General features: G+C 41.7%; 3 protein-coding genes across 5 annotated transcripts; all 3 read right to left on the bottom strand.

Annotated features, from left to right (window-relative positions):
* Window positions 1–647: 647 nt before the first annotated feature.
* On the bottom strand, window positions 648–4238 carry LOC139607854 (F-box only protein 39-like). Of its 2 annotated transcripts, none has more exons than XM_071461114.1 (7): window positions 4127–4238; window positions 3462–3924; window positions 3162–3333; window positions 2518–2826; window positions 1885–2109; window positions 928–1104; window positions 648–838 (listed from the first exon to the last, which is right to left on the bottom strand). In XM_071461114.1, the coding sequence occupies exons 1-7, from the start codon at window positions 4221–4223 to the stop codon at window positions 713–715; spliced, it is 1569 nt and encodes a 522-aa protein (XP_071317215.1). In that variant the 5' UTR covers window positions 4224–4238; the 3' UTR covers window positions 648–712. The 2 variants fall into 2 exon arrangements, with proteins under 2 accessions (XP_071317215.1, XP_071317216.1); XM_071461115.1 differs by having other exon boundaries at window positions 3462–3878; window positions 4127–4174.
* A 607-nt stretch (window positions 4239–4845) lies between these two features.
* Window positions 4846–7445, bottom strand: LOC139608081 (uncharacterized). Its single transcript, XM_071461548.1, has 6 exons — window positions 7300–7445; window positions 6991–7129; window positions 6723–6840; window positions 6513–6586; window positions 5371–5601; window positions 4846–5248 (listed from the first exon to the last, which is right to left on the bottom strand). Exons 1-6 carry the CDS (start codon window positions 7338–7340, stop codon window positions 5204–5206), a joined length of 648 nt encoding a protein of 215 aa, XP_071317649.1. The 5' UTR covers window positions 7341–7445; the 3' UTR covers window positions 4846–5203.
* A 9656-nt stretch (window positions 7446–17101) lies between these two features.
* LOC139608019 (uncharacterized) lies at window positions 17102–23750 on the bottom strand. 2 transcript variants are annotated; one of them, XM_071461436.1, is made up of 2 exons: window positions 23472–23750; window positions 17102–21271 (listed from the first exon to the last, which is right to left on the bottom strand). In XM_071461436.1, the coding sequence occupies exon 2, from the start codon at window positions 21240–21242 to the stop codon at window positions 19224–19226; it is 2019 nt and encodes a 672-aa protein (XP_071317537.1). In that variant the 5' UTR covers window positions 21243–21271; window positions 23472–23750; the 3' UTR covers window positions 17102–19223. The 2 variants fall into 2 exon arrangements, with proteins under 2 accessions (XP_071317537.1, XP_071317538.1); XM_071461437.1 differs by lacking the exon at window positions 23472–23750 and adding an exon at window positions 22172–22754.
* Window positions 23751–27495: the final 3745 nt, after the last annotated feature.

Consider the following 27495-nt stretch of genomic DNA (forward strand, 5'->3'; position numbering starts at 1 on the left):
ACCAAATGAGGGAATATCTTTTGAAAGAATAGTTTTCATCCCTCCAGTTGTAGAATCTATGCCAAGGAGCATTGAAGCTGCTCTGGTGGCACCTGGAGGCCCAATACCTTACTAAGACACTTTATGTTGGTTGGTTTTTTTGTCTTCTGTGTGTATATACAAGTATCCAGAGGTATGTGTTGTGTTTGTGAAAGTATATAATAAAAGAGGGATTTTGAGGTATTGTTATAAAAAGATTTATACCAGTGCTTATACTCTCAGAAACATGGGATGTTACAATAATAATTAGAAGAAATAAAAGGAACAAGACTAAATCATACAATAGACTTTGCTTGCTTAGTCATGTGTCAGGAGCCATGCGATCAAGAATTTGGTATATTGCTGTTGCCTCTTAATCCCTGTTCCTTTAAATAGTGCTCTCACCATGCCAGAGCATACACACACACACACACACACACACACTGCCTCCCCCAGTCACCCTTTCCAATGAAACTGGGTCAGTGTTTCCACACGCACATCCACAACCCCCAACCCCCTGAGTAAAACATAGACAACCACAGGGAGAGCTGGTCAGTCAAAACGCCAAACTGAAATGACCAGTTGTTGCTGATTTAGTCAACTGAATTGTAAAAACGAGCAAATTACATGCTTCATTCATTTTATTTGTTTGGTGTGCATCTCATCTACAAGCACCGATGCACGTGTTCAGTGATCATACAAAGGGGTAGACTATGGCCAAGAACTCCAGCTCAGGGGGCAGATGCAGGTAAGAAGACAATATTTCCTCCAGCTGGTCTTCCTGTTCTTCAGTGTTGTCATTTACTGAGTAGATTCTCACCTGGGAGATGATCGACAACAGCGTTATCATGTGTGCATATACACCAGTGTGTGTACTGTTTCAGGCGGTATTGATCCTTTTTTTCTCACTCTGATCTTGTTGAGTAAGCTCCTTTGTGTCAGTCTGATGTGCAGCAGCCGCTCCACAGTCCTGATTTCCAAGAAAGCCCAGACTCTCAGCTGCTCCAGACGCTCACACACCTTAACCAGATCCAGCAGCCCCTCATCCAGGGATTCACTGCAGTTGCTCAGGTCTAGGGTCAGATACTACAGACAGACAAGCTAAATGTTACCTACAACATATTCCTATTGTTTTAACATAAATAAAACTACCTCAAAATGTACAGTATAGAATTATACTTTTTCAAAATATACATAAAACTCTATATGTAAGATCTCTGTCATCTGTCCCTGTATTTACAGCAAAGCACAGCAGATAACAAACAGTGACAAAACACTGTTGTTGTTAATCTAATGCACACATAAGGCAAAAGTAAACATACAGTCCAGAGATCCATATTTGTGGCTATTGTAGCTGATTTATCTTTTCAGTCAGTCCCAACCAGATAGTTTGTGTGTGATTTTCCAAAGAGTTGTCTATAGATAACAAAAAAAATCACTTCAGACATCACTTCAAATCACAAGGTCCACTTAATAGCTTTGTCCAGAGCCAAACCACATTACAGCTTGTCAGCGGGACACAGTTGGAGTGCAATCAAACAGTGAATTTGTGTATTGAATTTCATAGAAATCCATTCAATACTTGTTGAGACATTTCACTCCAACACCAATGTGAATCTCATAGTGGCGCCAGAGAATTTTCACAAGGGAAAACAGTGACCCCTGAAAAAGTTGGGGAATCAACAAAGTCAGTAGGATTCATCCTCTGGGGACCATGAATGCCTGTACAAAATTTAATGAGAATTCATCCAATAGTTGCTGAGATATTTCAGCCTGAATTAAAGCGGTGGACTGACCGACCATCCAACAGACCAACAGTGCATGGTGAGCTTCTAACACCATCTCCCTACACCTTGCGACCCTGACCTGCAGGCTGCGTCTGTACTGGGGCAGCAGGTTACAGAGGAGGGGTTTGGCGCTCCAGTCTTCATCAGGGGAGTAGAAAGCTGTCATGCTATATTCTGTCAGGGGAATCTCACGCTGCAGTATCCTTGCAAGCCGGTCAGTGTTGATGACTTGGTCCACTGTAAGCTTGACTTTCAGGCCCGGAGAGCTTGATGCCAAGGCTGCCCATGACTCGCCACACACCACCTTAAGAGGGAAGATGAAGTAGAGACAGAAATGAACAAAGGGAACCTGAGGGGATATCATTTTCACGAGTGGTATTTTAGATTCTCTTGCTTCACGTTTTGCAAATTCAGCATGTGCTTAGTGCTCACATCCAGCACCTTTACACTAATTCCATAGCACCTACACTACTACCATGCTAGGAGGCATGTTTCACCTGGTGGATAAGTTAGCAGACCACCCACACCGTGCGGGTGTTTGTCCTTACACTAAGCTCCCCCAAAGCTGACAGCTATGATTTCTCAGGGCCTTCTGTGCCATCACACTTCACCCCTTACATCAGCAGTTAAGTGGTTTTCATTAGGGATAGTCCACTGTACCAAAGGTTGCTACATTCAGCAAGTAATGCTAATCTGTTTATTTCCTGCTTACCTGTCGATGGGATTCATTCAAAGTGCAGTATAGCGAAAATGTTTGCAAGGGGTTCCCATCTCTACTGGAGTTTCGCCTCCATCTTCTGTGTTTTTGCTGGAGAGCCATCAGCAGCTCGTCTGACAGACAGGAGTAACTCAGGCTCACGTGAGTGAGGTCTTGCAGGTGGCGCAGGGCAGAGGGCACGCTGGAGTCGTGGTAGACATGCAGGGCACTAGAAAAGAATCCCACCAGGTCCAAAGAAGAGACATAGCACCGGGGATAGATGCGCCTCTGAGAGTGTGACAGGGCAGAAAGCAGCTCCAGACCCTAAAGGTTAAAGGATCAGGAATCAGAGATAAAAACTGCAATCAGTGTAGTCGTTAGGGAATTATGTATCACTTGTCCTCCTACGGTTCAGTCACATTTGTACATCTGTATTCACCGACTAAGTAGTTTGTTCCTTTTATTTTTACGCCATCATTATACTTCAGAAAGCTGATTTGATCAGTGACACTGATTCATTCACATTCTGAGCACCTCTGTTCCCACCCTGCAGCTGATGTGCTCTGATTTATCTCTTTGATCACAACTGATACTTCGGTGAATCACCCGCGGCAGTGACATATCTGCTGAGACACTATATTAGCGTTCATGTTGCTCACCTGCTGCATGCTGTTTCTCATCCCGTTCAGAGAAACAGAGGTGAGCTTTGAGGCCCCTCTGCGGAGGAAGTCAACCAGGCAGTTGACCAAAGAGTTCCTGAGCACTAACGTCCAGGCTGGCCGGCTCAAATCCAGCCTTACAATGGAGAGGGACCGCAGTGGGGCCCTTACTCTGCGGAAACAAAATAATGTTCAATTCAGATAGTGGGTTGTCTAATTCTATTCTATCTAATTGGGCTGCTGAAATCTGTAAAACCAAGGTCTGGTTTACACAGGCTTTCATCAAACACACTCCTGTACCTTGTAAGCTCAGCAAACAGTCTGCAGATGGTTTGCTGCAGTCGCTGGGCGATCAGGAACTTGCGTGGAGGACACACACACACCTCCAGCCGCTCCAGGTAGACTCCCAGATGGCGGGCATAGGTCACAGCAGAGCAGTTTTCAGACTGCCTGAATTTGGACAGTCGACCACTGAAGTGGAAGAAGCGGGAGCGCCAGAGAGAGGGAGAGCGCATGACACTGTGCCAGTGACGACAAACCATGTCCGCACTCCTGCGGTCACAATCAGGAAGAAACCTGAACACATGCCGCAAGCAGACATCAGGAAGTGACCCCCAGCCGTTCACCTTCCTTGAGCAACTGGCGCAAGCTTCATCACTGAGATCTGAGTCGTCTTCACCCATCTCTTCCTTGGTTCCCTCTTCAGTGCTTTCCTCTCTGTGCATGGAGACAAACTCTTCACCCATTTTTGTTTGGATAATCCCTAAAAAGCATATGTTTCAGTGTCGGATTTCAAAAGGGATTTACACTGATTGCTGGAGCTTGTATTATGTATTGACAGTACAGTACATTATAGTTTTTCTAGGTTAGAAGAAAATGCCACTTTATGTGTAGGAGAAGTCACAAAAAATGGAAAACTGTCAAAAAACATTATTCAGTAAGAAATGGCAGAGAGATTACTGTACCTGAAGCTACAGGCAGCCCCACAGTGAAGTGGCTAATGTAGAAGAAGCTGCCACAGAATGTTAGGTAAGGTTCTATTGTGACGCCACAATGACTCATTTCTCAGCTGAGTTCTCCATTCAGTTCAATTCAAAACACTTCATTTGACCTTCAAAAGGCAACTCAAAGCATAAAACATAAAGATACACGTTAATTAAACATCATGTTCTCCCAATGGATTCTATTTTCTTTGTTTTTAATGGCATATTATAGTGTTTAATCATACCCTTATGGTTCTTTCTGTTATTTACCCAATTATATGTCTTCCTTTAGCTATATCTAAGTTAATTAGTAATTTCTGATTAATATAAATATGCACATATATGTATACATACATATGCACACACATACATACATATATACTGTACATATATGCGTTTGTTTGTTTTGTTTTTGTATGTTTAGTCTAAGTAAGGATGACAGCTTTTTGTCTGCTCCTGCCTGTTGTACATGTTTATTTTTATTTGTACTTGTTATCTTCAGTTTGTATGTGAGAATTAACTAAACTAAGCACCGACAGACGTACAGATGATGATTACTAAGTTTTTTACTGATACTTTATAGATCAGTTATAAGTCGATGATAAGAACAACTTTTGGGTTGCCAGGTTGTGAAAAATCACTTTGACTGATTGGATTATTTGACCATATACTTCTTTAAAGAAAAGGGCTGCTTTTTATATTCATTTATTTTGTTTATTTATTTTTCTTATATGACTCTTTTTAGTATTAATCTGTTCAGTTAAAACAATGTGAATAAAATCATTGATATTGTCAATATTCTTGAAGCAGTGTTCTCAGACTGATTTTGAACACATGCGGTTTATTTGTATTAAAAATACCACCAAAACTGAGCATTAACTCGAAATGTAATAAGGAATGAACATGGTTACACTTATGCGTAAACAGACAGTTGTTCACCAGCAGATACAGATATTGCACATAACATAATGGGTGAAAAATATTTCCTGAGAATCATTACAGAGATTAAAGATTTTTTCTTTTTTTTGTTAAAGCATTTTTCCCTGATGATGACTCCATTTATTTGTTTGAGTTCCTCAGCCCTTCAAACAGCAGACACTTAGCCTGTGCGGAGAGAAAGAAAACAGTCAGAGGCTCTTTGGTAAACAGAGTGACACAAGCTGTGGTATGTTTGGTGAGGACTGTGAGCTTGTGTGTCTCTATTTATGTCTGTGTGTGTTTATCACCTCATGCCACCGCAGTGTGTCAGGGGGCAAGCCCAGATGGCAGTGAGGGCAGGTGTGCATCTGATTGGGCGCTTCCTGGTTTCTTTGCCCCCAGCAAGGCCCCTCGCTGCCCCACAGAGGGCGACATGTGGAGTGGGAGGACCAAGCTACGCCAAAGTGAGGTCGAGGGTCTGTCTGGTAGCTGACTTTCTGAACACTAGAGGGCAGTGGCGACAAAGGATTTGAGTCTTCCTGCAACACAGCCGCGGGGGAGAGTTGTGTTACCAAAAAGAAGAGTTGCGCCATAATTTAGCCTCAGTGGACCAACTCCAAATAGTGTTACTCAATATTATCGTGATTTTAAGTCTTGATATTAGCGCCCCAGCTTATCAGAGTCAGTTTTATTTTTATGGACTTTTTAAATGATCAAACTGCTTAATGAACAAAAGAGGATGGTTTAGAAAACTATGTGATTTAGTGCTACCATCAAAAGCTATAACATTATCTTCTAATGGAAAAGAAATTGCCTTTGGTAGAAATTGCAAAAGACAATTATCATAATGAAATTTCATCGGGTCCTCTGTACAGTCATTCTCTCCAACACAAAGCTTTGACACCTGAAACACTTCTTGCTAAAATATTTTTTGTGCACCTGAGAATGTTCATTTCATGTTACTTTATACTTGTACTACATTATATTATACTGCCCTTTTTACTCCACTACATTTACCTGACGGCGGTAGTTACTTTCACATACAAAATGCAGAGTTATAAAATATCATCAAAAACTACCTTGTTTCAACCAGCTACAACACGAAATACTACAGCCACAGTAATGCATTCATAATAATACTTAAATTATATAATATCAGAGTGACAGGTCATTCTGCTGCCAACTGATCACTTTTACTTCAGCACGTTTACATCTTGCAGGGTCATAGGTAAAAAAAAAGCTTGAGGTTTATTACTATAAAGATGTGAATGACCCCGTCCTTAAAATGGAAACATTTCTTTGGTCTTTTTTTTTAACACAAATGGAAGTTGACTCTGTGTATGTGAAATGAAGAAAATTAGCTCACAAAGCTTTTTCTCATCTCAATGTGTATGATCAGCACTTCAGCATTGTCTGCGATGAAATAATGCATTTAGTCAGATGCTGAAACCTGTTTAGCAGTCTCAGGACGATACTCTGAGTCAAGAGACCTCAGGCAATACCAGCAGGGCTCAGATGGGCGATCTGTGAAGACACACCAGCATTTAGTGTAACACATTTCTCCTAGCCTGACTTGCTTAATAACTAGCCCTGGTTACAGACAAATTATAGTAACACCCTTACAAATCTCATATTAGTAAGAAGTGTGTATGTGACTTACTCTGTTTGTTGGAAGGATGAGATGACACTGAAGGGGGGGTGAACTCTTCCTCTCTCGGCAGGGGGGATGTTGGGAGGCAGTCAGCATCATCCAGTGTGTTTGTGGCTATCAGAGTCTCCTGTGGTAATGTCTCTGTGTCACTGATAGATAGATCCTCCCCAGCCATCCCCAATCATAGCAACTAAGGAACACATCAAAATCTTGAGCAGAAATGAGTGCTCAATCGAAGCTAAATTAAGGGTGTATATTATAAATGCTCAGCTCTGACCTGACTGGGCTCTACCACTCCATCACAGGCATCACTGTCAGCCCGGTTGTCCCCCTCTGGCTCCTGGGGGTCTTGGGGCTCGTTGTTTTCCTCGCTACAGTTCGGAGTTGGTGTGTCAACCTGGGTAGAAGTCGTCCCACTGAGGTTTGTGAGAGAAGAAGCAGAATTAACAAACGTGACCTCCTAACAGCCTGACTAGAAGGTTATCAGTCAATCAATCTGCAGCTGATTACACCACCTCAGCCTCTACTGTTACACTCAAGACGAGCACCGGACTAGTTAGAAACATTCAGACTCTCCTTGCCTTACCTTTCGGTGCTTTCCCCCCATTCCTCCATCTCTCCCTCCATCCCTGCTCATATGTCCCCCTCCCAGGGTGCCTGCTGTGTTATTTCCTCTTAATCCCACCGTTCTTTGACTTTTCCCTCTCTTCCTCAGGCCCTGTATGTCCTCCCCTCTGTCTGCCTCTCTGCTCTCTCCCCTCCCTCGCTGCCTGTGTGAAACGGAAACTCCAGGCTTTCAATATTTGATGTGTCTGAATAGCTCACAAGCAGGTTTCTGTAAAGAGTAATCAGGTGAGGGCTCTGATGTCTCTGGGGTGGACACAGAGACATAAACAAGCTTGCTAAGACCAACACTGAATACAAATTCAGCAAATTCAGAAGCCAGAAAGTGTCTGAGGAACATCCATAACCCTAGAATATTACATTCATTAGGACAATTACTTTATTCTGTACCAATAAACAGTGAAAGAGAGGTATCTATTCACAACAGTACATTAAAATATATTTTATGACACTGAAAATGCAGCTTCTAATTCAAGGTGTTCAGTTATTTTAGTTACTAGTTATTTATGGGGCATTTTTATGTCTTTATTTGACAGGACAGTGCCGACAGACAGAAAATAGAGGGACAGAGAGATTTGAGAGTTGCTTAAAACTACTTTATTCCCTTTGTTCAGGAATGGGCAGACCCCTGTTAATCCCAGCCATCCGATGAATCACGCTCCAGACTTGCTGAACAGTTGTTTCTCTACCCAGATTGCTACAGAACCTGCACCAGCTTCCTCTCGTAGCCCATTTTATAACCTTACTAGCCTGTGCTCACAATTTCTTATCTTCAATAACATGATTCTCAGCTGGACTCTTTTTAAGTTGTATATAGACTGTTACAAGCACAGACTGCCTCATTGTAAGCCTGACTCCATCATGGCATTTTCTCTCTTTCTTATTCCCCTTAATTGGAATTGACTTTTCAGCAGCTCTTCTCACTATAGAACAAAAAAAACTTACTCCATTCCTCTATACAACCCTCACTTATAACATCTCCCAAATTTGCTGAGAGTCGCTCTCTAAACATATCCCAATTTGCTTTGGGAAAATTAAACTCACACATTGCTTCTCTTCTTTACCTGCAAAACTCTACCAAACCAATTTAAAATGGGGAAGTGATCACTCCATAGTGTAACAATCCATGAGATCCACAGTCCCCACACCGAGCTAACTCAGCTGATGTAAAAGTTAAAACTAGGCATGACCGACTCCCATTACCAACCTGAAAACTCGTCGGCCTTCGATCATTCAGCGTCACTACTGAATATTTATCCAAAAGATCCACACACGCCCCACAAGGGATTCTGTGAATTAAAATCTACTGCCCACACCACTGAAGCCCACTCTTGTCCCATTATTCCATCTAACCTTCCCACATCCGACTGGAGACGCAGGCTGTAAAAATGATCACTGAAAACCTTACTGTTGAGCTCCATTCCCTCTCCCCTCGCCCAGAAGTATTTAAATCTCCCCGTATACACACATATACACACATGCCCCAGTATAACAAAATTCAGAATTGGTTTCAGCCATGTTTCCTAGATACATATTAAGTCCAGTTTTTCTTTAAATTCTTCCACAAAACTCTTTAACTCTTGTCCTTTTGCTGCCAAACTCTGAAGATCCCACGGGAGGATAAAAAACATTAAAAGGTTAAGAATCGTTGCCATCTCCCATTTGGTCCCTGTTATTTTTTGCCCTTCCGTCTCTTGAGAACACATAACTGTGGAGAACCGATTGCACAACCCCAAGAACCTTCTCAGCAGCCTGCACCACACATCAGAGTTATTTCTGGTCTGCTTGATGTCACACAGCACTTTAGCAATAAAAGTGAAAAAATTAAGCTTACTCAGTGTGACCCTCCATTTCTGTTCTCACTTCATCTGCTTCACCACATACCTTATGTATGTATGGAGGGGGGGGGGTCTCTTCATGGATGGTTAAAACTGTTCAATCACCTTCATTTCCATCCCGGAAAACTCTTATTCAAGTAGCACTGAGACCTTAGCCCCATCAATGCCTATGACCAGCATCTCCATTGAGATTTTAAGTCATCCTTTCTCCCTGGAAAAAAAAAATCCTTCCTATCATCTCCTCTGCAAAAGCTTTGGCCAACTGAGCAGCAGTCTTACGAAATACAATTAACTTCCAATCTGCCAGAATTCTTGCATTTTGAATTTCACCCAGCGCTTCTTTCAATGCCCCAGCGAGGTGAATAGGGTTGAGTGAGCTAAATCCCGACTGCCCTTCCTTCAATTTAAAAATCACTTTAAATTGTTCTGACTGGCCCCCTTCCAATCTCATCATCTTTGTCTTTCCCTGTTGATCTTTTCCCCCCTTCTGACTCCTGTGATGAATTAGTTGTGATGAATTTCTCTTTTTCCCCCTTTTCCACCTGTTATTTTCTCAACCCCCCCCCCACCCCCCCCACCCCCACCCCCACCCCCCTTCACCCTCAGTCTCCACAATAGGAGTATCAGCTTAATTTCTTTGTTTAATTTAGCAAGCCAACAATGCGACTTCACTGCACTTCCAGAGAGCAGCAAACACAACCATCAGCATCCCTCCCTCTCAGTTGAGAAAGAGCAGCTGTTTATATAGTCTCTGTCTCTACTGAACAATTAACCTGGGCAGAACCAAACTTCATTCAGGGAGAATAAGTCTATCTCATTTAAAACTATTAATTGACAAATGTAAGTTTTATCACTGAACATCAACAGTATGAACAAGATTTAAATTGTAATTTTCTAAATAAACCTATTGCTCCAAATCAGACAAATACTTATTAACACAGTATATTAAACCTTATGCCCACCCCCAAAGTCATGGTACATCCTATGACATCATTGATGACATCGGCAAGAGCATAAAAAAGGGATGTGTTTGGCTGCCGCCCCCTTTTCATCTATATGCTGGTTTGCCAACTGCCAACTCCTTTTTTAACTCTTGGAGTCCACGGTGAGTTTGGAAAATGCTCAGATTAAACCAATAATAGTAGAACTACATCCATTTAACAGAAAGCTAAGTGTGTCCTGTTCTAAATGTGCTCAACAAAGCATTAGATTTGTCTTCTCACAGTGGCTACACACACACACACACACACACACACACACACAGATGCAAGTGCAAGTGACATCAGCTGCTAACTTTTGGACATTACAATAACAAAGATAGCTTTAGCTCCTCCTAACTTCTACAACCTTCACAAGGCTAGCTAACTGCTGGACTAAGGGTAGCATTAAGCTACAATGCACAGTGCCACTCTATTAGCTGCTCACTTTGGTTTTCATAAAATTAATAGTAGGTTACAGTTCTTCCTCAGTCACTTTGATGCAATTCACACATCACAAACATCATTCTCACAACTTTAAATGCAGTTCTCAACAGTTTATCACCAGTTTATTCACTCTGATACTCATGTGCAGTTTTAAGGTGTTTCCACTGAGTATTTCCATTCTGTCACATAATATTTCTCTACATTTCAGAGGCAACTGTAACTTTTACTTAACTACTTTTATCTGATAGTAATAGTTACTTTGCAGATTTGACACACAAAATACACCGTATCCTAATATGATGCATCCTTGTGGATTAGTTTTTTTCGTTTTAGTCCGAACTCCACTTAAGACAAAACGTGATTTAGATTGTTACACTAGATAGTGGATGTGTCATTCTGAACATTGTGTTCATTCAGGACTGCCATCTTGTGCACACAACAGCGTCATGACTGCATTGTAGGTGACTCATTCTTCCAGCAGATGGAGGAAGAGCTTTTTTTTTTTTTCTTTTTTCTTTTTTTCTGTGCTTCATAAACTGCAGATGGCCAAGCAGGACCAAAGCCACATCACTAACCCTGGGAATTTCTGTCTTACTCTCTTCTCTCCTCTTTTGTCCATTTTGTCCTCCTGGCATTTCATCTCTTGCATGAGCAGCTCTGTATTTAGCTCTCTATCCCTGCGCGTTAACGTCCTCACTGGCATGAGTGTGCCTTTACAAACTGTGAATAATCCCGTCAGATATGATAGGCAACGCACATCAATGAATGCCGTTTTCAGCCACAATTATCAACTAAATTATGTGACTTGGGTTTTAATTTCGGGGTCGTTTCGAAGAGCTGTGGAATGTGTGCGTATGTTATTGCATGGCACTAAATGGTATCTGTTTGTCTGTGTGTGTGTGTGTGTGTGTGTTTTGTGTGTGTGTGTTGTGTGCCAGCGCACTCACTGACGTGTGTGTGTGTCTGTACGTGTCATCCTGTAAGTGCACGGCAGGTAGGGAGTAATTTGAGTGTTTTTCCTGTGTATGTGTGTTTTTTGTGGGAGGAGGGAGACAGGAACATAAGTGGCGATGACTCACCAGTCTTTTGTGACAGTGGCGCAGAGAGAGTGCTTTTCACCCATTTCTCTCCCTTGGGGCTTGCATACAAAACAAGAAATGGAGAGAGGATAAAGAAGAAAAGGAGAAGAAGATTGTGTGTTAGGGAGTATTAGGGAGGAGTGGGGGAGGTGGGGGGGGGGGGGCATGGATAATTGGAGGAAAAAAAGGGAGAAGATGGGAATGAGGGTAGAGAGTGGGATAAAGAAAGGGGAAGAAGAGATGAAAGGAGGGAGCGAAAAGACAAGGGTTGCAGAGATCATAAACAAAGGATGCAGTTTCAAGGGATAGGCCTTTGCAGCTCTGCCTCTGTTGTCCTAATGGCTGGTAAAAGCATGGCTGATGAGGCTTATTATGTGGCAAAGATTATGTTCAACAATGGTAGTTGACAAAATTAACAAACATGAGGAGGACAGGGCCGCGGTGACGAGGTTCAGATTTAATTTGAAAAGCTGTCGAAGGTCAGGAGCAACATCATGTGGGACAGTTCAAACATCTTGACTCTTTGAGCGGCTTTCGTACTGACAGACATATCTAAATAGGATATCTAACGGCCACGGAGAGTCTCAGCAACCTACTGGATAAACAACTCAGTGTTGTGTGCTGGATGCAAAGCATAAAATTCACTGCACATGCCTCAAATGTCCTCAGAGATATATCCAGGTTGACAGCATTTTAAGCCATCATGTGATGCAAACACTAAATCCTATACTTCTGCCCAGGGGTATTGTATGTTGTGTTGTATTTCAATGTATTGTATGTTTTTGTTCATTCATTTTAGATTAATTAGAAGACAAAAACATTTTACTAGTTAGCCACTGTACATATTTTCAGTAGGTTGATTATTTGTCAAATACAGGGAGCTGTAGAGTTCAGTGGTTAAGAAGGCATCCTGGCTTACCTTGGTGTTCCTTAAGTTATTTAATCACTGTTTAAACATGGCAATGAAGACGCGTCCTGTTTCAGGACAAATATCAATTAGCAGCAGTTATGACATAGGTGTGGAAATTAAAGCAACATGAGACAACGAACAATGATCAAACAAGACCATATTATCTTGGCCTCAGTCAAAAATATTGCAGAATTAGGCAAAATTACATCAACATATAGCAAACAAGAGGAAAACGGATTTGGAAAAAAAAGGCTTTGATGGTGATGCACAGTATGTTCAATGTAGACAGCTTTTTTAAATCTCAGTTTAATTTGAATTGACTCAAAATCTCTTTAATGAGAACGTCTTGGCCAAAATATCAGCATCATCATGCCACAGAACCCAATTCGCACAGAAAACGTGGGAATAAGAAAAAAGGAAAACCCAACAACTACCATTTACCAAACAAAAAAAAACATAAACAAGATGCTGCTAGTTGCCATGCAACCTGATATGACCCATTTTTGCATCAGTGTTTGCAATGGCGATTTGGTCTTATTTCATGTGCTGTTCATGTTACTTTTTCCAAGCCATGTGTAAACAAAGCTGCTGCAGCAACTCATGCAGAACCAGACCTTTTGCCAGTGGTGGTCATTTTGCATTTTGAGTACGGCAGCCTTTGTATATGCATAGGCTAGTAAAATCTGCTGAGCATGCTGACATTTTAAAGTTAAAGGTTAAACCAAAAATCCCACTGCTGTAGAAAGTCATGATCATTATTTAAGCAGATTTTGAAGGTCTTTTAGCTGCATTAAGTCAACATTCATACTAGTAATGGCTGTGTTTTTGCTTGTGTTTTTGCTTCTGTAAATGTATTGGCTTCTTGTGGCCTTTACTGATGAATTGCTGCGCTGTCAGGCTCTTTTGTACCAGGAGCTGGATGTATACCAGATTTTGTGCCTGTGAGAGTTGGAGGCTCTTTGAAAAATTCAAATTGCATTTTAATTATAGCACACCCACCAGGCAAAATATAAATGATTACTATAAGGACATAATGTGATCTAAAGCCTGACACACAATTATCCCATTGTGCTGGAAAATTTTTAAATCTCAATTGTGTAGTATGCCACAGAAATATGAATGTGGGAATGTAAATAGCAGCATCTCAACAATGCTCTTTTTGTCCACAGCTTGGCAAAAAGGTGTAAAAGGAGACTTTATGAAAGGCTTGTTTTCATTCATCTGGACCACGTGCTTTACCAGAGCGGAGCTGCTTAGCCACATTTTCAGGTCTCAAACCTGTTAAATCTACTGTATGAGAAATTCATGAAAGGCAGATCTAAATTCTCTGAGACTCAATACATTGTATCACAGGTTTTACACTAGTGTTTAAGAGTATGTTCAAAAGTCCTACATGTAGCATATCACCATCATTAAATCATCAAACCATTCATTTTGAGAAACCAGTAGGATAGAGGGGGTCGTATGCTGTGCAGATTGTGAAGCAAATTTGTGATATTGGACAATATAAAAAAACTGATTTGACTTGACTGTTGTGACGCACACTAGTCTCAGTTGTACAGAAACTGCAACAAAGTTCAACGTTTAATTTGATAATGTTATATTCATCTTTGGTTTTCATTTAGAGACAGAGTACACAAAAAACTCCCACTTGTGTTCAGTCGGTACAGCTCAGTCCGAACACGTCTCACTGATGTTTGCCAGATGACTGAAATCCTCCAGCGGGCAGCAGAGGTCTGGGGTGTGGCTGACCCCTGGAGGACATCATGTATTAGTTTAATTCACTCTCCACTGATGTCCACAGTGATGGGTTGACTGGTGATCAGTCTGCGTCGGTGTGTGTGAAATAAAATCTTCACTCATATATTCACATTTAGGTGCAGGCAGAGCAACTAGACTGGATTAAATGTTCAAAATAAGGTCAAATTTAATTACATTGAAAAATATTTTTTTATTAAATATTTATTAAAAGTATTAGATTAGTATAGTTGTTAGTATTGGTAGTATAGAAGTAGTATTTGACAATTTATTTTATCTCAATAAAATTTAATCATTCAATCGTCAATTTAAAAACAATAAATCAGACAAGTTATGGATAGATAGATTAATAGATTATAATTAGAACTGACACTAATTTTTTTGAAGTTTCAATTTGGAGCTTACTTTTAACATTAGGCTGTGTTACGAGTACAGCCCCAGAATTTCATTATCTTGCTGTTAGAAGGTGTGATCACCTCAGAAAGAGAGCAGCGGTGTCTCCAGAGTCAGGAAAGGCAGATGTTTGCCCAAAAGTCATAATAACTTGAAGTTAATAGCTGGTGCTGACACCTGAGTATGTGAATCCAAAGCAAGTAATGATGTGATATTACTGAAGGACACAGTATTTAGGGCAACTCAAAGTCCAAGCACCAGCAGCTTCTGAGCTGATTGGACCTTGTCAAGTCATCAGGTGGATCAAGTGGAGATCCAAACATTTGCAGACATACCAAATATGCCCAACACCATCTTGGGTTAATTCGGTGTAAACCTCAGACCTTAAAGCAGCTATAACCGATATCTTTTTTTCTAGCAAAGATCACATTACCATGTGTATGTGACAGGAATCACTTGTCGTGATGAACCCACAGAGAATTACCACGCAACTCTTACGCTTCCCTCAGCTCAACTGAGCTTTCGAGCCCCTGTTTTTGGAAGATGATACACAATACTGTATATATGATACAGGCTACCATAAATTAACATGGAGTAAGATGATTGCCCTATTTTAAAGCTGTTTAAAGAGCACGCCACCAGTTTAGCAAGGCACTCCAATTACACTTGAAGTGCCAGTAGTTCAGTTGTAGATTTGGGAGTGTGATGCTAGTAGCAGCTAATATAGTCTCCAGTCTCCTCCTGCCTCAAGCAGAGATGAAGAGCGGGCTACAGAGGACTGGTAAGCTCACTTCTTTCTAACTTCGTTTTTCATTTTCTAACCAGTAGTCCTCAGACCCAGCCAATGCTGACTGGAGTGAGATTACTTGAGACAAAAGGCTTTTCAAGATATTTTTTTCAAATATGCTGTGCTCCCTAGACTCTGACATTTAAAACTGACAGGCAAACTAGATGTAAAGGAATTAATTATTATTTATTAATTCTGATGCTAGGTTAAGGTTTAGTTAGAAGCCCCTCATACCAACACATTTTACAATTAGAACTTAAAAACCCCTTAAACCTCCCATAAAGACACAGTTTAGTGCACTGCTGTTGCCCTAGAACCCCCCTTGGTGGCCCCCTGATGATATGTGTGCAGCTGCCTATTGCCTGCAAGTGAGGCATTTAGGGAATATCTGTAAATTGTAGCATCTACTGACAGTCTGCACATGAGGCAATTAGGTAACATCTGTAAATTGTATGCATGTGTATGTGGGCTTCTTGGAGCCCTCCCTGTATAGATATGAGTGGTTTTGATCTTCTCATGTAACTCACTGGGGCAACACAACCACAGCATGTGTCATATTGTTAGATTGCTGGACATACTGTATATGAATGTTACAGATGAGGGTCACTTACTCAACTGCTACTCTAAGAGAGCTGTTGACAGTAGTTGCGTCTTCTTCTTTTTCCCATTACAGCTAGCTGATGGCCAGGGGCAGTTCTGGCCACAGTTCATCCTTACAGTCAATCAATGAATATCCAGCTTGAATATCTACAGAGGGTACAAGCTGTAATTAAAAATCATAACATGGTGTCCAAGAATCACTTAACAAGCCAAGATAAAGCCATGAATGATACTTTCCAATCAACTGATGAGCAAGCTGGCAAGATAACACGTGATTAGACCATATTGACAGCCTGCTAATCACTGTCAGTATTTGTACCACTGACAGCATACATAAGGTTTGTTCTGATGCCAAACAAGCAGCAGCCAGAAGCACTTCAAGGAAATTATAGCAGAAGGGCATATTGCCCGTGTGAAGTGAGAGAGTGAGGAGGAGGTGTGGAAACAAGATATGGCAAAATCTATCTACCAAACACCTTTCCACCGGCCGATTGGCTGGCTCGAGGCAGGAGCGAACATGACTCAATCTTTATCTTGAATGCCAGCAGCTAAATTACTATACAGCTCAAAGAGAGAGTGTGTGTGTGTGTGTGTGTGTGTGTGTGTGTGTGTGTGTGTGTGTGTTTGAGTGTGTGGTCCTGCGCAGTAAAGTGTACAGATGGATGACTCATCCACCAATCATGTGACTCATCAATCACTGCAGTTACCATTTCCCTCCCTCCTTCAGAATTTTTCCTTTCTTCAGTTATTCCTCCCCTTTTCAGTCCCATTCTTGCTGTTTTTCTCATGTTCATTTTAATTGTCTGGAAATATGATAAACTCCCCCTATAGTTTTGTTTTTAATTCATTTGTCTCTATATTGATGCAACTGTGACATATATGACCCTTCCTCTTTCGTATATTTTGATTTGTTTCATTACTCAAGAGTCAAGTGTTCTTGCTGCTAGACAAGTACAACATAGCACTCTCCAAAAAGCCATAAAAAAACTGAACTTTAATAAAATAATTGCTTTTATTTTTTATCATATAGCAAAACTAGTAATCATCATGCTGTTATTTACACATTGCACGGGCATATTTATTTCACACTGTACATCTTACAATGCTAAAGGTGACATCAACAACAACACTCTCCTTTTACAAGACAGATGGCTTCACTGTGGACACAGTGGCCCTCTTCCTTTGAGATTTATTTTTTTTTTTATGTTCACAGTTTATTCAGAGAAAACAACCATCTTGATTTCTCCATACTGTTTTATTTTTTCTCTTTTTTTTGTTCTTTTTTTTTGTTCATTTTTTAAGATGCAAGTAGAAAGACGTGCATTTAACGGTTTAAGCACAATCCCTGACTCCCCGGCCTGAAACTTTTCAATGAATTTCTTCTGAAAATGAATAAAATGTTTGTAGCCTTTTGGTGGAGATCTGTTTAAAAAGGCTGCAGAACAGATAGTGTGATTTCAAGTATTTTTTTGTTTGTTTTTTGTCTTTTGAAAGAAAAGGGAAATGAGATCATAGAAATGATACAAGAAAACGGCAAAAGAACAATGTGTAAAAACAAACAAGAAAATTGACTAAAGATGTGAAGTGTATATGACTAATGAGAGAAAATGGAAAAAATATATATATACATATATATATATATATACACACATATATATGTATATATATGAAAGACTCCTACAAGGTCAAGGAGTACAGTGTGGTGGTGGTAGTAGTGGTGGTGGTGGTGATTGTGGATCTGCTATAAATATGTTGACACAAAAACTTTTGGATCCCAAAATGATTGAAAACCCTTAGTCCACCAGGTTGGAAGTGTTTAGTGTTTAAGTTTGTGCTTTTGGAGTCCACAGGGTTTCTACATTGGGACCGGCAGTGATGATAATATTATGCATTATGATATTTCCCTTATAGAACCATGGTGCTTGTAAGGCAAAAATCTGAATCTTGAGTTTGAAAAACTGAAATGTGTGTATTTGGCACCTTTGCAAATTGCAGCTGTTTAAAGTTTATCCAATCAGGAATAAGAAAGGCAACTACGCTACCGGCCAATGGTTTTAGAACACCTGAATTTTTCCTGTTGTTACTGAAATTTACATAGTGTAAACACAATGTCTCAGTGTTCCTGAAAGTAAAGCAAAGAACAAATAAACTGAAGGAAAACACAGTAGCCTACTACTTCCTGCAGTACACTTTCACTTATAATGCACCAGAAGGTGTTTGTTCCAACACTGCCTTTGTACCGACTGACGGTTTATCAGTCAGCAACTTGCAGTAATTGTTTACATTAACTTTCAAGGCCTCTTTTACTTCCATTGTGACATTTAAGGTTTTTGGACTTGACCTGCTGGAATTTCAATAAAAACTGGAAAAAAAATGGGGGCTTTCTAAAACTTTTGACCGGTAGTCTACACACATCAAATACAACAAAAATATACTGTCAACATTTGACAATAGCAGTGTTCAGTTTTTTATATTTGTGTAAATAAGAAGTCATTGAAATACTTTAGTTTTGTAATATGGTATACAGAATATAAAACAAAAATACAAAGTGATGTTGTAAACATGGTTCTCTTACAATGGGCACATCTGCTTGTGAATGTGTCAAAAATTTGATCATACTGTATGTAATCGTGTTGATGTATGTGTGCGAGTGCATGTGTGTATGTGTGTGTCTGTGTGGGAGGTTGGTGTAGGTGTAGGGGGTTGTGTGTGCGCGTGTGTTTGTGTGTGTGTGTGTGTCCCCTAGAAATCTCTGAATAATGCATAAGCATCAGAGATTGACCTGAATGGAGGCAGACATACACCATGGTATGTTCTGTTTCAAAATGTAAACTGAGCAAGAGGCTGAACATGGTTACAGGGAGCTTGAACTGGGACCCCTCCATCCTCTCCCTGACCGAAAAAATCAACAAAAATACAGTGATTAAAACAACATAAATCTAACGTTTTCACTTCTTGACCCTTAAATTTCCATCAGGCTCAAAACACATATCTCCTCTGAGTTTTTTTTCACCTCTCTTTTAACTTTTCTCCAGCTACTGTATATCTAGCCCACCTCTGTCAGTTCCTCTGATCTAAAAAATGTCCAACAAGTCTCTCAATACATTCTGCGCTTCATGTAGATCCTCTCAATAAAGTTTTCCAGTTCCTCCTCACTGTCCAGCTGAGGTACCAGCCCATCTTCCTCATAGTCATCTCCCGGTGTGATTTGTGGATAGTAGTATGGGGGTCGCCTGCCTCTCCTGGGTGTGGTTATTGGTTTGGGGGGAGGTAGGGGTTGGTAGGTCCGTGGGTGAGGAAGGATATAGTTAGAGATATAAGGGGTGAGAGGCAGTCGTGGCGCTGGCTGCTGCCTCCAGCCCTGTCCACGGTTCTTACCCCCAGCCCTATGCCTGCGCCTTGGGGCCTGGAGGTCAAGTTCCTGGGGGCCAAATGGCTGGTCTCTGGAGGGGGAGGGCTTGCCATAATACTGTGGTTTGGGATATGGGAAATAAACAGGGTAGTATGCTCGATATGGCTTCTGGTAGTATGGATAGGAGGGGAAGGCTAAAAACTGTTTCTGGGGTTTGTACCAGTAGTCAAGCTGCTTTTGAGGCTTATACCAATATTCCTGCTTGTATGACTTGACTTTGTCCTTGTGCCATTTCTTGTTGGACTTGTTGTACTTATAAGGGGCTTTTTTGGGGTTTTTTGATGCTGTGTAGTGGTAGATAGGCGGAGCAGCCAGAGGAGGAGGTACCAGAGGCCTGAAACGTGGGGCAACAGGGTTGCTGTTGATTGGCTGCTGTTGCAGCTCTTTCCTTTTCTTCTTCTTCTCCTCCACATCACTAATAATCTCAATCACATCATCGGCAGGCAGGTGCAGCTTGCTGCTGATCTCAATGAGCCTGTCGATCATTTGCTGGTCCAGGTCGTCTTCATCGGGGAGGACCTCCTCGGAGCGCTTGTCCTCGGCGGTGTTGCCAGCGGCTCCCATGCTGCTTTTCTGCCGGGGCTTCATGTAGGACTGCTGTTTCCTCCCCATGTACTGCAGCAGCATGTCAGAGGCGATGTCTGCCAGCCTCTGCTCCTCCTCCCTGGCACGCTCCGCCTCCTCCTGCTGCCGGAGCACCTCCTGTTTCTCTGCACGCGCCCTCGCCTCCTCTTCCATGTGGGAGAGGCTCTCCTCTTCTTCCTCAACCTCCTCCTCCAGCTCCTCTCCTTCATCCTCAAAGTCATCCATAAAGTTGCCCCCCTTGATGGGTCGGTTGCGGGACTGGTTCTCCTGCCAGTGCAGTTTCTTTCCTGCTCGTGCTAGCTGAGTGTTATATGCCTTGTAGCCCTTCAGTGGAGGCAGGATCTCATTGTCTTGGAGACCCAAGTCAATGTTTTGAAAGTAGCCTCTTATTTTGCGCTGCAGAGATAGATCATCTCCCTGTGAGGTGGAACTTAGTTTGGCATTATCTAAAAAACTTTCTAAATCCTTTCCCTCCACCTGCCCTTCTTCCTCTTTTTTCCTTACCTCCTCACTTGCACTATCAGGTCCCACAGAACCTGGATTCTCCTCTGACCTTGTATTTTTATTCTCCTCCTCTCTTTCCTCTAAATCATCACCCTGAGCAGCTGTCAAATGGCCCACAATTAGCTGTTCAATAGCCTTATCAGCCCTTCGCCCCTCCTTCTCCTCCTCCACCCCCCTGTCTCCCTCTGTCTCCCCTGTTCTCCTTATCTCACCACCCTCCAACCTTTCGATGGAGGGCAGCTCCCGACTCTGATTCTCTTCCCAGTCTCTGTTTCTGCTCGCCTGGACTCCACTCTCCCCCGGGTGGTCCAGGGCCTCCAAAAGCACGGCGAGCACCTGCGCTGGATCCGTTGCTCTTTCTGATTGGTTATCTTGACCTGGGCCCCGGCCCCGGTCTAGGGACACGTTGTCAGGGCTGGAGAGACTCTGGGGTGGGGGAGAGAGAAAGGGGGCGAGGCTGTCCTCTTTATGGTCTGTCCGGGTGTGCCCCTCCACCCCTCCCTCCCCTCCCTCACCCCACACAGGGGCGGTGCCAGCCAGCTGTGGAGTGACAATGAGCAGGACCAATAGGATGAGGTGGGCTGTGGAAGGGGCGTGATGACAGGTCATGACCATGCAGAACTGGCAGGAGGGAGGTTAAGCACCTGAAGAAGAAGAAGAAGAAGAAGAAGAGGGAAAAAGGCAGAGGGAGAGGGACAAAAGACATGAGAAATGATTCACATATCATTTGTTGTAGTTTTTCCTGTGGAGTAATGATCATGTGGAATTTCAGTGACCATATATCCATACATCTGGATCATTAAATTGTACAGCTTTTACTGTGAAAGCCACAGTCTAAAATATAGAAGGATGACTGGTAAGACATACTTCACTGACTTTAGGATTAGAGCACACAGAGCCTGCCAAAAAAAATTTTAAATATCATTTGGATTACCAGACACCAATTTACAAACAATGTATTTTTTCACCTTGAAACCACCACACAAAAGCAGTTAACACTGCGAGCAGTTTAATGAACACACGTTTGAGGACAAAGCACGCACCCCAGCGCAGTCTAATGAGCCATGGCACATTCAACAAAGAAAGTAGCACGCTTCTCTTTCTCTTCTGACATAACTGATTTTTTTAAGATGAGTGTTTTTAACGGAAAATCAAATTCTATCGTATAATATTTCTAATAAGATCCTTTTTTTTTGCCATTGCTGGGGAACCTCGGCGCATAAGCTGTGATCTGACCGTGTACATCAGCCGTGATTCTTCAGATGTTTACTGCGTAAACTGTCCGTGTCTTTCAAGAGGAATATAATCATTTGCATACAGATATTGCACCCCGAACCCAAACACGAGTCCTTTTTTTTTTTGTCTGCAGTCGTGCGTTAACCTGCTCATTATCTTTCCAACGCGCGGATGAATCGATTCAGAATAATGCCCACAGATGTTTTTTGGGTAACGGAGCAAACTGTTAAATGGTCAAGAACTGCACCTTACAGAATTGAATTTTCTGTCTAAATGTCTGGTATATTTAAAAAAAAAAAAAGTCTCACCTCGTCCTCCAAGTCAACCCAACCAAAACGCGCGCACCTGCCATTTTAAGCGTCTCTTTCTTTAAAGAATCACACGGAAAACACAAATTGATCCGAGGTTCGTCCCTGTGTGAGCTGTGATTTTGGTATTCCACGCATCAAAGCGATGTGACCAGGATATTGGTCTCGAAACAGCACGCACCGGGAAGTCATGCGTAAAGCTGGTGGCTACGGTTGAGCTATTTAACCCTACGGTCCCTGAGTAGTCCATCCAAATTGTAAATGAGGTGGATGATCAGTTTTGGAGGATAAAGCCTTTTTGCACAAGGGACGGGGGGAGCAGTGAGTAAGAAACGCGGCTTTGTCCTTGTGTGGTGTGAGCATGTTTCTCCTCGGTTGGCAGTGGTGGAATGCAGACAAGCGCAAATTTGGGCAGCAAAGCGCAGCTTGCAGCGCAAAATTTTAACTATTTCCATTTTTATAAACTGGATCAGCAAGATGGGAAACGAAAGACATCCTCTTAACAAGGCAGCTGCTCGCCAGTATATGGTGAAGACTCTAATTTAAATTAGAAATTAATAACTGGAAATCGTCTGTTAAAATTTTGCTGTAGCTTTTAAATCCTAAGAATTTATTTATTAATTTATTTATTTATTTTGTTACAATCACGTCTGATGAATTTTAACCGAAATTTTGCAGGAGCCTCTGAGCAGCAGCTGCACACAGAAATATTTATTAAATAAACTGTCTGCGCATTGTAGTGGATTCATTCTTAAATCACCCCGCAAATAAAAAGAAAATAACACATATCTTTGTTTTTTTTTTTTGTTTGTTTGTTTGTTTGTTTTTACGCATATTCATTATCATGATCATTATACATATTATTTCATTAATAAAATAAAACTTGGTTTGCTCATAAATGTGTTCATTTTTCAATTTAGTAAAAAAAAAATATCTAAGTGAAAAAAAAAAAATCAGAAGACAGTAATAAGAATATTTCTCGATTACCTGAAGTTAGACAATGCATTCCGTTTTACTTCATTTTAAAAAGTCTCATAAAAACAGTCCCAGTTCACACCTACTTTACAGTTAGACAACAGTCTCCCAGCTGCAGCGAACTGATCAATTCTACTGATAAAGTTGGTATTTTAAAGGAAATTCTTCCACACTCCAAAAGCCTAAAACAAGCCTCACTCCTTTGTACAAGTACAAAAAAAAAAAAATCATAATCTAATAATAACTAAATAGATAACACTAAGAACATGTCCTAATCTATCTGATTAGTATGGCTAGTGAATGATAGAGATTTTGTTCCACTTACCTGGAGTCCCACTTGGGGGGTGGGGAAGTGGTGAAACTCACAACGCGGGTAAAGCCAAGATTATTTCATGAATAGTGGGTCACCTGAGAGAATTTCTTGTCTTTTTCCCCCTCTCTCTTCAGCCTGTGACCAACGTCAAGAAAAAAAAAAAAAAACAGACCGGCGGTTCTTTATTTAGTTGTGTGGTGTGTTTGTATGGCAGCAGCAACGGTGCTAATGTACAATTGAGTGAATGTTTTCAGCACCACGATCAGCGCAACTTTATTGTATATACCCTCAGTAGACCACGTGATTTCTCCCCCCCCTCACCCCCCCCCCCCCCCCCCCCCCCCCAGCTGCAGGCAGTGCTGACGTCACTTCCATTGATAAGAATGTTGGTGTGGAGATGGCACTGTGAGTCTAGGCTGGCCCCAGCTGATGAATGAACGGAAATGGCATGAATGAAATAGTACTTTTCCTCAATGAAAAGAGAAAATTGTAGAGATAGAGCTGGTGCGCAGCCATTTTCCTTCTCGCATATTAAAGGTTAGTGTGTTGCTTCTTCCTCCCTTGTTCCTTCCTTCCTCTGCTCGGAGCTTGTTTCAGATTCAGGAGCAGGAAAAATATAGACTGACCTCCTTCACAGGCTATCAATTAGGGTCATTTGGTGACGTGCTCCAAAGAATCAATGACTTGCATCTGCAGCTTCAGACAGAAAAGTGCTGTGCACTCCAGGGGCCGTTTTCTCTTGCAGCCTGGTTGTTGTCTGAGGTGGCCCTGATCCTCTGTGGCTTCATGGCTCACGGGCCACGAGAGCAGCCGTGCTTTGCTGCTCAATTTCTGCTCAATTTCCAGGGAGTGCACAATTTTCCACCCACTGTCTCACATCATTTCTTGCTGCTCTCCATCTGTCAGCAGTACATTGTCCTCTTAACATGGCCCTTCATCCCCATTCATTTTCACATCACGGAGACACAACACACAACACTTTATAATAAGCCTGTAAAACGTATGCTAAAGTAATGCATGATGACTTAGTGTATGCGTTAATAAACATGAGTACCTAAAATTGTCATGAGTTTATGTGATCAGTTAATGCTTAATGGATCATTCATTAATGAATATTAACTTTATACATATTATATATGGCAACAAATCTGCTGGAATATGAAGATACGGAGAGGAGGGCATTTCAGACCCATGCATTTGAAAGAGCACCTCATCTATTCTCATAAAAAATATGAGCCTTTGTTACAGTAGCCAAACACAATGGTCTTTGCTTATGTCACATTTGAAAGCTACAGTGGGGGGTTGTTTTCTTTTTTCTTGATGTCGAACTGGAGTGTAGCACAGGAGTGTTCTTAAATCAAAAATATTGAGCAAGCAGCAGATGAGTAATCAGGGCAGAGTGGACAGACATGTTTGAGGGTATGATGTAGTGAAGTGGTTGTTAAGTGAATGTCGTGTCAGGAATTGTGTCAGGATTGTGACTTGTCAACATTACTGGAGTTGTTGACTGTGGTGCGTGACGTTAACATGTTGCTGTGAATGATGTTTCTATGCGAATTGTCAGTGTCACATGATCAAATGCATGGTCTGAAATGGACTGGACTCCAGCTGATATGGTGGCATATGCACTGCATAAAGTGACTGTGACTTTATATCCATTGATTAATGATTGATTACACGTTAACTAACAAAGGCATGAAAGTGACCATCAGGAATTCATGATACAACGTGCATTAGTCATGCATGTGTTTTGTACGCTTATCATAAAGTGTTGCCCACATGTGCGCCCATACTATATATTATACTGTACCAGTAGCACAAAGCTTTTCTTAATAATTAGTTTCATGCTTACTGGTTCTAATTCTGATCATTATCAATACCAACTCGAGCAGAAAAATTCAGTAGCTTTGCGGTGTGAAATTGAAATAAGTCTGCCCAAAGGTTTTAACCCTCACTAGTCCTGCCTGAAACATGAGGATAAGAATCAAAGGCTTTTCTGTAGTAAACAACTCTGGGTTGCAGAGGGATGCTTTGATTACACAGCCCAGTCATGTGCATTCATCTCTGTTCTTTTTTCAACTTACTTTCCCCTCTATCTATTATAAAATAAAAACAACTCCCACTGTCAACCAGTCATTCCCAAGGTCTGCTGTAATGGAGCATTTTGAACATTATGGTCCAAGGGCAAATATATATATACATGCGGTTATGTCTGACAATCTGCTTTCTTGTTGTGCTGAAGTGAAAGGAAGACGCTGCGCTGTCATTACTGGCGTTCATGTGCTGGATAACGCAGAAACAAGTTGATTCACACTGTTAAAGCAAAGCTCATTTCCATACACTTCATTTGTCAGTGCCAGGCCTCCGCTCTGGCCTTGTGTGCCACTAAAGTCAGCTGTCGGTCCTCATACAGCTAGTTTCTTACTGCATCAAGGCTTATATTTCTAAGTGTGTGTGTGTGTGTGTGTGCATGTGTGCGCACAGGTTTATGGATGTGTTTTCATTATTTGCGTGTATTGTAACATGTTCATAATTGCAGCGTACGTTCAGACAGGGATTCTATATTATCAGTGATGTTCTAAGATTAATTGGATATTAGCTGCAGATGTCAGAGTCACGTGAGGCCAGCTTTATTAAGTGATTATTGTGCAGCCGATTCAAAATGTCATGCTCTACTAATGTGAATGTTAGATTCTTATGTTAGATTTCTTACCTGATCAGAGAAACATAATGAGCGGACAAACAGAAATAGCATCTAAAGTCTTTGATATCTAATTTTAAAGGGAGTTTCAAGCTGATCAAAGACATGAGAATAAACATGTGGTTCCCCTGTAGCAATGACACAGTACTGTGCTTCCCAGAAGCGGAAGACTCTGGCTAAGGAACATGCTCACTCTGTACCTGGAAACTAAAATGGCGCTTTGTGTCAGTGTTGAGGCAAGGTTTGGTCTCTGTGTGCAAATATGTGTTTTGTATTAGCAGACGAGATATGCACACATCAAATGAAGTTGTAATTTGTTACGATGGCTTGAGGCACCACATAACCTCCTGTTTGATTAGATTTTGTGCAAGGGACTGTCTGCTGCAGAATGCAGAGTGTTTGCAAGGCAGTCATGTTATTGTCTCTGTGTGTGTGTGTGTGTGTGTGTGTGTATCTGTGTTGAAATGCTTGATGGCGGCAGCAGCAGGCTCAGAGAGGTAAGCATGGAGCTGGAGGGCAGATGCTGATATAACGGTCTGGCATTATCATCTGCCACTCAGCATTAGTTGGCCCCTTACCCTCACTCCATGTCCGCACCCCCGCACTGACTCACTCTCTGCCGCCTGCTTGGCCACTCACATAGATTAACACTGCTTGCATTTAATGGAATACACACTCTGGAGAAGACACACACACCTCACTGTAATAGTTCCATTTCTCCCTCAGTTATACACTCCGTCTCTCTTTCTCTCTTTCTCTCTTTCTCTCTCTCTCTCTCTCTCTCTCTCTCTCTCTCTCTCTCTCTCTCTCTCACACTCTCTCACACACACATACACACACACACACACACACACACACACACACACATGCACGCCCAGAGACAAACACACTTCCCCACTCTTACTGTAATGTACACTGCAGACAAATGAACCTCTGGAGGAGGCTGGGGCGTGCTGCCACTGATGGTTCCCTGTACAAACTGCTAAGACAAGAGGCAGCGACTATATGTGGATGGCCTTTTGTTCCATTTAATTAACTTTCTCTTACTCACTGTTGGTATTTCACTGAGGAGGGCTGCAGTTTGGTCAGGCGGAGCTGAAAAATCGACATCCTTCAAACAAGAGGAGATAGTGAATGATGAATTCCCTGGTTTTTGCTGACATTTTGGCCACAATTATGGTAATGCAGGCTGATAGATCTTTCAGCAAGTGTGCTAATGCAGCTCCCTCACACAGGAAAGGGTTCCTACCTGCAAGTGATAAAATAGAGCTCATGATTAACATTAGCTTTTCCGCCCACGCCACTTTGTCAAGGGAGGGAAGGACAAGTAATTGC

The sequence above is a fragment of the Trachinotus anak genome, unplaced genomic scaffold (genome assembly GCF_046630095.1).
Source record: "Trachinotus anak isolate AG129_WGS33_773 ecotype Australia unplaced genomic scaffold, CSIRO_AGI_Tana_v1 ptg000024l, whole genome shotgun sequence".
Taxonomy (NCBI): Eukaryota; Metazoa; Chordata; class Actinopteri; order Carangiformes; family Carangidae; genus Trachinotus; species Trachinotus anak.

What these genes read in the sequence shown, in the direction of transcription:
- LOC139607854 (XM_071461114.1), bottom strand. Translation starts at nt 4,223, where the DNA reads ATGAGTCATTGTGGCGTCACAATAGAACCTTACCTAACATTCTGTGGC. An exon ending in GGGGCTGCCTGTAGCTTCAG is followed by an intron (nt 3,925 to 4,126) that starts GTACAGTAATCT and finishes TATGCTTTTTAG; the next exon opens with GGATTATCCAAACAAAAATG. An exon ending in GCTTACTCAACAAGATCAGA is followed by an intron (nt 839 to 927) that starts GTGAGAAAAAAA and finishes ATCATCTCCCAG; the next exon opens with GTGAGAATCTACTCAGTAAA.
- LOC139608081 (XM_071461548.1), bottom strand. Translation starts at nt 7,340, where the DNA reads ATGGAGGGAGAGATGGAGGAATGGGGGGAAAGCACCGAAAG. An exon ending in TGGGGGGAAAGCACCGAAAG is followed by an intron (nt 7,130 to 7,299) that starts GTAAGGCAAGGA and finishes CACAAACCTCAG; the next exon opens with TGGGACGACTTCTACCCAGG. An exon ending in GTCCTGAGACTGCTAAACAG is followed by an intron (nt 5,602 to 6,512) that starts GTTTCAGCATCT and finishes GCTGTGTTGCAG; the next exon opens with GAAGACTCAAATCCTTTGTC.
- LOC139608019 (XM_071461436.1), bottom strand. Translation starts at nt 21,242, where the DNA reads ATGGTCATGACCTGTCATCACGCCCCTTCCACAGCCCACCTCATCCTA.